The following is an 8,929-nucleotide window of genomic DNA, read 5'->3' as shown; positions in this document are numbered from 1 at the left end:
CGACTTTTTACGAAAAGAAATCGAAAAGATATCTTCGTCGTTTTTATTTCTTTTATATATATATATGTATATATATATATATATATATATATATAATTTTTTTCTTTTTTTTTCTTTTTTTCTCTTTTTCTTTTTTTATAATCACTCAGGAACGATTTATCATTTAGAATAAAAATTTCGCAGCACTAATATCTTCACTATAGCAAAAGAACTACGAATTTGAAGATTTTCTTCCTTTTATTTCTTCTTGTTAATTTGTTATCTTAAACCGTCGATTGCAATAGCAAAATAGCAAATACAACGGTATACGATGACGAGAATTCGATATTATTGATTGATTATTACAAATAATTATATATCTATCAAGAGGAAGAACTTCAAGACACCTGCTACGATATAACACAGTTTTCTCTTTATTTCCCTTGTTGACAAAAAAGATCTATACGATTTTCAATTTGCGATATAAAAAGACTTAATCCGTGCGATGTAAACGCTGACTTGCACTAACGTGCGTGAAAGCGTACGGTGCTATTTAAGCACTCTCTAACTCTCCTCCCACCCAAGGATGCATTTTGAATCAGCTGACTACTACTACTTTGTTCGGGCTCTCTTTCTCTCTTTCTTTGTTTGAAAACAGCTGTAGGGAGTACGACGTACGTAGATTCAGAACGAGACTCGAACGATGCAACCTGTCAAAAGCGGTGTCAGCTTTTCTACGAATACACGTTGCTTTTTTCTTCTTTTTTTTCAAGGTCACCGTTTAAAGGATAAACAGCGATCTCGGGGAGCTCGATGATCTTTTCTTTGTGCGTAAATTATTAGTGTGAATTCTTTTCCTACGAGATAAAAACATTTATAAAGAGAGACCATTTTTTGATATTCTTTTTTTTTACTTTTTTTATTTTTTCTATTTAGATAAGAGTAGTATCGTTGATAACTTTTAGTTAGTAGTGATCGATTTAATTGTTCGTTCGTTCGTCCGTTTGTTTCTAGAAATTAATGAAAACATAGAATTGGTTTGTTCAATACACTTTTGCGTTTAATTTTGTTTTTATTGGAATTAGAAGGACAGTTCATTCGTAACGATAATTCATGCCAATATAGTTCATTCGGCAAACTGCCCAAATAAATCGTTTCGAAACTCTATCGCAAAAAGAAATTCACTAGGCTCATTAAAAAAAGAAAATGGAGTTTACTTGAAAAAAATGATTTAAATTATTTGCAATTTGTAGCAATGTTTGAAATATATATTTCTCGCGTTATACGTTAACGTTTGAAAGAATTGGCAGTATTGCCAAAAGAGGAGTTTCACAAACTAATGAAATATTTTACCATAAAAAAATATTTTTGCCAAATCAGTTCTAAATTATTAAGAAAGAAGAAGAAATCAAATGTGTTTACTTTCAGAATATATTTCAACCATCTTGGAAATTTTCTAACCTATTTCAAAGATTTCTCATTCTTCTAATCCAAATAATTTAGTCTTATTTATCTTTTCTTTCTTTTTATTAATCTAGTAATAATTTGTTGTTGTTGTTGTTGTTAAAAAAGAAAAAAATGTAATTGTATCCTTCATTCATCGTGAATCTCAGTACCCAAGAGGGATAAAATGTTTATATGACTTTACGGTATGTTTGGCCGACAGCCAGAGGATACTGCGCGTGCATTTCATGTACGAGAATAGAATCACCGACCAAAATCCCCCATGACTTTTCTCTCCTCGTCTTCATTTTGGCTTTCATTTGGATGATCATGATAAAAGCTTTAGACGAATCCAGTCGATACTTGGAGTGTGTATTACTATACTTTCGACAAAATATTTCCGCTTTTCTATTACCACTGCTATTTACTACACTATTTCTACACACACGCCACACATACACACATTAATAAATCTTTCTATGTACATACTTTATCAATTTACAACAAAGATTAATTTCCTTAAAGATACATGTGTAATGTAAGAAATCTTTCAAAATTATCAGTTATTGTTTTTGTTTTTTTCTATTTTATAATAAAATTAATTAGAGAAAAGTACCATTATGTGCTTTTACAATCGTTTGTTATTCGTATTATTGAAATCAAAGTTTTCTCTCGGATATATAAGATCCGGGAAATTTTTGTAAGAAAACTGTTTGCCAAGTTGAGAACGTTGGCCCTATTTAAGTATCAGCTTTGACGTCGATTCTTTATGCGCTTCGTTCTCTACTGCGTCTTTCTGCGTTTTACGTATTTTTATGTTTACTGTGAACTTTCGTTTGGTCAACATATTCATCGGGAACTTGTACATTCCTAATAATAATAATAATAACAATAATAATAATTGTTCATTAGAAAAGATTTCCATTTCATAAATATCTTTGCTGTAATATATATATATATATATATATATATATATACATATATATATATATATTTAATTTCTTTTTTAAAATTATATTGAGAAAAGCAGCTGTATGATTTATATAACGGATATATTTGTGTTATACCTTAACAAGATATTTTTTTAAACATTTTCTACATTTGCAAAACGAACACTGACAAACACATCTATATATATATATATATATATATATATATATATATATATAAGTGGATGGATGAATTTCTATTGATATAATGTTTTATATATTACTAAATATACTATTGAGATTATTCTAAAATCAGTCAGGATTCATATATATTTCTTCGTTGCATTATACGAATAATATGTTGTTAGGCCAAAGTTAATGCGATACAATACATTTTGATTGCGAAATAGAATATTTATAGTTTATATCACAAATATTTAAAGAAATATGAAAAAATTCTGAAAAATACATGGAGAGATATTAGAAAATACATCGATGCACGTTTCATTACATTTCGTAAGCAACCTTTAAGCAATTTTTCATTGCATTGGTAAAATACATTATATTTCATTGATAAATCACACATCACACACATACGCGTGCGCACGCGCGCGTAACGAAACAGTTGATGTATCTTGTACTCGATTTTCTACAAATATACAATTTACTATAAATATAAGTCTTAACATTTGGTGTTTACTAGGAGATTCCAATCTTATCACAACTATATACTTTTGAGTATTATGAGTTAAAACTTCACAATCAGAGAGTAATATATATAGGAATAATATGTTTACGCGTGTACGCGTGTAGTAATTTTTAATCAAGCTATTAAATAATATCTCGATTTTAAAATAAAAGTTTCTATATTAGAATATTTTATAAATTCACAAATTGACTAATGTAGAATATTCGAGAATCTGGAAATATTTGAAAATTTCTCTCTTTTCGTTTTATAATCTTTACAGTTCAGAATTCAATTTTCATTTTTTGCTTTCTCTAATGCCTCTTGCGCGTGTTGCAAGCCAGCACAATAATGAAGAAGTAAGACACTCAACGCCTGTACTCTTAAATCGCTCTGTGCAATTAATTTTATACTATCGTTCTCTCCGCTTTGCGATAATTCTAATCTTGAGGTAGTTTCAGCATCTAGGGCAGTTTTTAGTTTCCCTATCTGTGATAAAGTAAAAAACATATATATATATATATATATATATATATACACACACACACTTTAAATTGTAATTACAGAGAAGTTAACAATTACCATATCATTGATCTTCTCAACACGTTCCGATGGTTCCAAATATTTATATAAGAATTTTCCAGTATCTTTGGCTCTAGACATAAGACCATCGTCCAAATCTCCTGCGACAAGAGGAGCTGCCACGCTTGGTTCAGCACCTTCCAAAAGTTCAGGACTTATACCCAAACCTCCAACCAATGAACTCTAGACGTTTCAATCATTTAATAAGACTTATTAAATATATATAAGACCATCAGAGCAGTCTTGACCCTAAGAGCACGTATAATTATTAAAAATGTGTTGTTATAGAAGCACAATGAAATAAATTCAGCTAATATTGCATTTACCTGATCTAAAGTAGATCTGTATATGCCCGTTTAATATAATAGTTAATTGTAATAAAAAATATTCTTACATTATAATATGCTTCCATATTAATAATAGGCAGCAACAAACTTATGAAGTATAGATACATGCAGGAAGTAGTAAAGTGTAAATGGCAAATAATTGTTGGTATATGTTATGCTTAATTTTTTTAATAATACGACAGGAAGGAGATGGGAAGAGAATATAAAATACAAGGAAAGAAGGATAAAGGGGTGCAAAGATGTATCTACTTTAACGAAAATATTATCATTAATACTGAAGTATTTGCGATTAGAACAAAATATGCAATTTGTGTTTCAAAAAGCAAGCTCCTCCATTTTAAGCACAGTACATGTGTGTCAATAATGTCTACCTTGCGGGATGCACAGGGACTTGGGGGAAGACTTCTAGATGCCAGACCAATACCGGAAGTTGGTGGAGCCAGACAACTGGTACTTCCAGCCTTCTTGAGGCCCAAGAGTGTGTTAGCTATACTAGCCTTCATGGCCATCATACTTGCACCCTGATTAATTGACGAATGGATTTGAATTTTGTTAACACCTTTACAAACCGTGATGAGAAGTATCCATAAAGTAAAAAGTTGATATCATAAGCTGTCCTCTTATAGACATTTTGCCTATAGTTCTTTTTCTTTTTATAACTATATACATAACAAAGAAGTACAAAACTATCATTACTAGCTTAAAATTTGATAAACATTCGGTATTGATAGCAAGGTCAAGGTGCAAGCCTACAAAAAACCGTCATCACCCCGAGTGCAAACACTCCTTTTTATTGCCAACAAAGCGAATAATAATGCTTAACAATTATTTTTTATGTACATAATATCGAGAATGGACTATCATTATTACAAGTCCATTATTATTTATTACCCCTTCGAGATAGTAAAGTTAAGAACAAAAAATAAAGTATTTAAATAAATAAAATATCCTATTTCATATTGGGCTCGATGCATATAATGCATTCTTTTTATCCTTTTCACGAAATTATCACATTAATATTCAACGTTTAATTCACCAAAGTTATGTAGATAGACAATGTTTTAAAATTGCCAATATTATTTTCAATATAATGAGACATTGCTATGTCTTGAGTACCTGAACATTATCTTCACAACCAGTAAGAGATATCTCCGGACTTGACTCGCCGATAATAGCACTAGGTTCTATTTCATCTGCTTCTAATGCCAACGTTGCTAAAGTTTCCGAACCACATATCCCTGATGCTTGACAACGAATTTCACATTTTTTATGACATACCATACCGCAGTCCCTGCACTGTATCGCATCTTTTAACCAAATCTAAAGGAAAATAAGAAAGCGCTAACTTTGCCAAAGTGTATTTATGTATTCTAATAAAATAATTTATCTATCAAATTAAGTAATAATAAAGGACACATTCTATACCTTTTTCGTGCAAAAATCGCAGTGAGTCGCTCTGTGGAAGTGTGTCCTAATAAAGTCATGCACTTTTTTTTCAGCTGCTTCTTCATTCTGCATCGGTTGAGCTCTAATAGCTTCTACATTTTCCTTTTTTATAGATTCGTTTGTGATATGGCGATTTGGCACACTGCTTTCCCAATTATAGGACATTAAAATGTCTCCGAAACAAAGAGTAGGATCAAAACCAGAGTACCCTTGTAATTTAGTATTGGATGTTGCTAAAGAAGCTTCAAAAGATTCCATTATTTAATAAAGAATCAAATGTAGAAAAGAATCTAATATACAAAATAATATTTCGTACACATACCACTTTCTGGTGGCAATAAAGCATGACATTTAAGATAATGACCTGTCGACGACTTAGCACATTGCGCTACAATTAATTTTATAGGAGCATTAATGTATCCTAATAATTTAGGAGTATATTCGTTACATTTAACGCGACCCCATACGCCTATATTTAAGTAATGCTGTTCGGAATCTATCTGAAAATTTCTAGTTTCCTCGAAAGTAATTAAAGAAGCATATCCCTTATCTTTCGTAGTGTAATACAAATCAGATGTATTAGTAACATAACTATCGTCGATAGAACAAAATTGAATGTTGCTGGACGTTGTGGATTGACTGGAAGCCGTTGAAATTCTTCTTAATGGTGTTTCAGGCATTTGAGTTGCTTCTTCTAGAATATGCGTACTACTACTTCTTCTTCTTCTAAACAATCTACTAGAAAATTCAGATTTATCTACATTCTCACTATCCGTATCCTTTGGGTCTAAGAATTTCATTGAACTCTCCAATTTCATTTTACTGAAATCATCCGTACTATCTCCTTTGATTCCTATCAAATCACTTCTACTAGTTTTTCTGTCAAAGATTTTTTCTATACCAGACTTTATTTCACTGTCAGATTTTGTAGAACTTTGTTTATCCGAGTCTACTTTGACATATTTTCTTTCGACTCTAATAATGAAACGCCTCTGTACAGCACTTTTAACGAGTTTTGCAACTTGATTCATATTAGTGACCTTTTTACCATCGACGGCTATTAAAATATCTCCTTTTCTCATTTCAGCTATAGCTGCTGGACTTCCAGATACTATAGTTTCAACAAGTACACATACTTGGCCGATTTCAGAAACAAGTTCTTGTTTAAATACTACGCCAAGTTGCTGCGAACTAGTTTTGCTAATAATTAAATCTAAGATCATGTATGGTACTCCATTATATTGCGTTAAATGTATCCAAGGTGTTGAGTCTATGCTCATCGTGCAATGCACTTCTATTTGAGAAATATCTTCCGCATTAAGCATGTTAGGTCCAACATTTAAACGACTAACTTCTAATAATGTAACTTCCAAATATCCTGGATTGATTTGCATACCAGCAACCTATATAAGTACACAATATTTGCTTTTATTATTATTTATAAGTCTTTAATAATAGTAAAAAGAAATTTAACTTACTTCTGATAGGTCCATAACTTCATCGTTTAATCTGCGGAAGAATGGCTTATAACGCATTTTGTATCTTGGTAATGTATGTTTTCGACGTACAGCTCTTCTTATTTGTCCAGTAATTAATGATATTATTTGTGGTTGCAATTGGCGACCTTGGAATTGAGATTGCACCTCCAATTCCAAGATAGGATCCGAATAAAAACTTAAAGACCAATGTGTATATGGTACACGTGTGAATTGCAATCTTGCTCGACCAGTAACACGTTTTACTAGGGAAAACCATTGTTAATATTACGCGATCAGTATAATTTAAAATATCTTTGGATGGTACTATCGCATACCTTGTAAAGCCATATATGCTGTTTTTCCTAACAACATTTTAACATCTATCGACATTTGAAAATTTCCTGAGTAACATAAATCAAGGGATAAATCCAATGATTCTAATAATCCAGTATCCGCGTCTATCTTAGAATCAGCTACTTCCAAGCTTTTTATTGTTGGAAATTCTGTACCCAGATTCAAATCTCTTAACTAAAGCAAGTGAATTAAGAAAAGTTATACAATCGAGAATTTTTAGAATTTAATCAAGTATTAATTATCATTTTACCTTTACACTATCAAGTAATTTCCCAGTAGTTGATTGTGTTAAAAGTTCTTTGAATTCATTGTTTAATTTTCTATAGAGCCAAAGACGAACGCGTTCTGCATTTCGTAATTCATTGAAAAGAAATTGCAATGTAAGATTTATTGCTAAATTCTCATTTCCTTGATAAATACTTTGTCGAACGATATTGCTATTAAGATTTGTTTTTTCATCTTGTATCTTATCAAGTAATTCCTGAGGTAGCTGAGCTTGTCCATGTTTCATTGCTTTTTCTGGTGGTTTTGCTAAAGGTCCTGTTTCCAGATATTTCTTGAAGAAGTAAAACTCTAATATAAGCGTACATATTATACCACACACAAACGTTATTGTAGCTATAAAAACGGTTTGGAAAAAGTCCATATTAAGATTCCAATTATCGGAATCACTCTCTCTCTTTCTCTTCCTCTCTCTCTCTCTTTTCTCCTGTATTCGTGACTTTTTTAAATTGAAATTTGAAGAATAAAAAAGCTTCCAAATAATTTGTAAAGAAGGCACTTTATCGTATAACAACAGAGAAATTAATATTTATATTAATATAAAAAAAACTTGTAGAGAAACAAGAAAACTATTATCAGTCTCAAAAGAAATTTGAATAAAATTTCCTTACGTATATATTATTTTAGGAACTTGGATAAAAACTCATGACTATTTTATGATAATTCGTAACAGAAATAATTTCACGTTAGACAATCATGATTCATCCTTCTCCCTCTTCACGGATGATAATTATTCGAAGCACTTTCACCTGCCACTTGGTTCGATGTTACGAGTCTCCCGTATTTCATTAAAATGTTGTCGTAGAACATGACGAATATCGCAAAAGAATCGACGATTTAGATAAAAACCAATATATTTTATAATCCGCCATTAATAATATCACTGAAAAAAGGTTTGATACCAAACACTACGTCGAAACTCCTCTATCGATTTCGACAGCCATGTTTGCTTCGTCCGAATTGTCATTTTGACAGTTGCCTTTGGCAAATTCAAACGAAGAAAATATTTACAAAAGAATACTTTTAATATTCGCGTCGAGTTTAATTACATCTCTTCCCAATCTTTCATATTAAAACTTGCTTGAACCATTTATTATAAATAATACATTTATTTAACATTTATAATCGTTCAGTTTACGATCACATATGTTTAAACGTTATCATTGACAGCTTTACCATCTAATCCACACACACACATTCACGCAATATACTCGGTTGGTATAAATCCACAGATGTCTATTTGAAACATTATTGCCTACTTTTAGGCGTGTATCTTTAGTTTCTTCTTTCTTTGGCAGAGGGACTCAGTTTCTATTGCTATCTATTGAACTTTAATACTTATCGGAGGATGAAACGGATTCTGGATACTTCAAGATAACAATATAAACATTAGTATAAATATTT

General features: G+C 31.0%; 1 protein-coding gene across 4 annotated transcripts; it reads right to left on the bottom strand.

The window, feature by feature from the left end:
- Positions 1 to 79: 79 nt before the first annotated feature.
- LOC127070010 (PDZ domain-containing protein 8) lies at positions 80 to 8,823 on the bottom strand. Of its 4 annotated transcripts, XM_051007765.1 has the most exons (10): positions 8,137 to 8,823; positions 7,494 to 7,799; positions 7,225 to 7,417; positions 6,890 to 7,152; positions 5,734 to 6,814; positions 5,391 to 5,653; positions 5,082 to 5,285; positions 4,337 to 4,486; positions 3,619 to 3,801; positions 80 to 3,525 (listed from the first exon to the last, which is right to left on the bottom strand). In XM_051007765.1, the coding sequence occupies exons 2-10, from the start codon at positions 7,752 to 7,754 to the stop codon at positions 3,328 to 3,330; spliced, it is 2,796 nt and encodes a 931-aa protein (XP_050863722.1). In that variant the 5' UTR covers positions 7,755 to 7,799; positions 8,137 to 8,823; the 3' UTR covers positions 80 to 3,327. The 4 variants fall into 4 exon arrangements, with proteins under 4 accessions (XP_050863722.1, XP_050863721.1, XP_050863723.1 ...); XM_051007764.1 differs by having other exon boundaries at positions 7,494 to 8,823; XM_051007766.1 differs by lacking the exon at positions 4,337 to 4,486 and having other exon boundaries at positions 7,494 to 8,823.
- Between the last annotated feature and the right edge of the window lie 106 nt (positions 8,824 to 8,929).

The sequence above is a fragment of the Vespula vulgaris genome, chromosome 17 (genome assembly GCF_905475345.1).
Source record: "Vespula vulgaris chromosome 17, iyVesVulg1.1, whole genome shotgun sequence".
Lineage (NCBI taxonomy): Eukaryota > Metazoa > Arthropoda > Insecta > Hymenoptera > Vespidae > Vespula > Vespula vulgaris.
Note: the sequence above shows the minus strand (reverse complement) of the source record. Positions and strands in the feature narration are given on the sequence as shown.

Coding starts and splice junctions, on each gene's coding strand:
- LOC127070010 (XM_051007764.1), bottom strand. CDS start 7,889: ATGGACTTTTTCCAAACCGTTTTTATAGCTACAATAACGTTTGTGTGT. Junction 7,153..7,224: donor AGCATATATGGCTTTACAAG/GTATGCGATAGT, acceptor GGTTTTCCCTAG/TAAAACGTGTTACTGGTCGA. Junction 5,286..5,390: donor GCGATTTTTGCACGAAAAAG/GTATAGAATGTG, acceptor ATTTTCCTTTAG/ATTTGGTTAAAAGATGCGAT.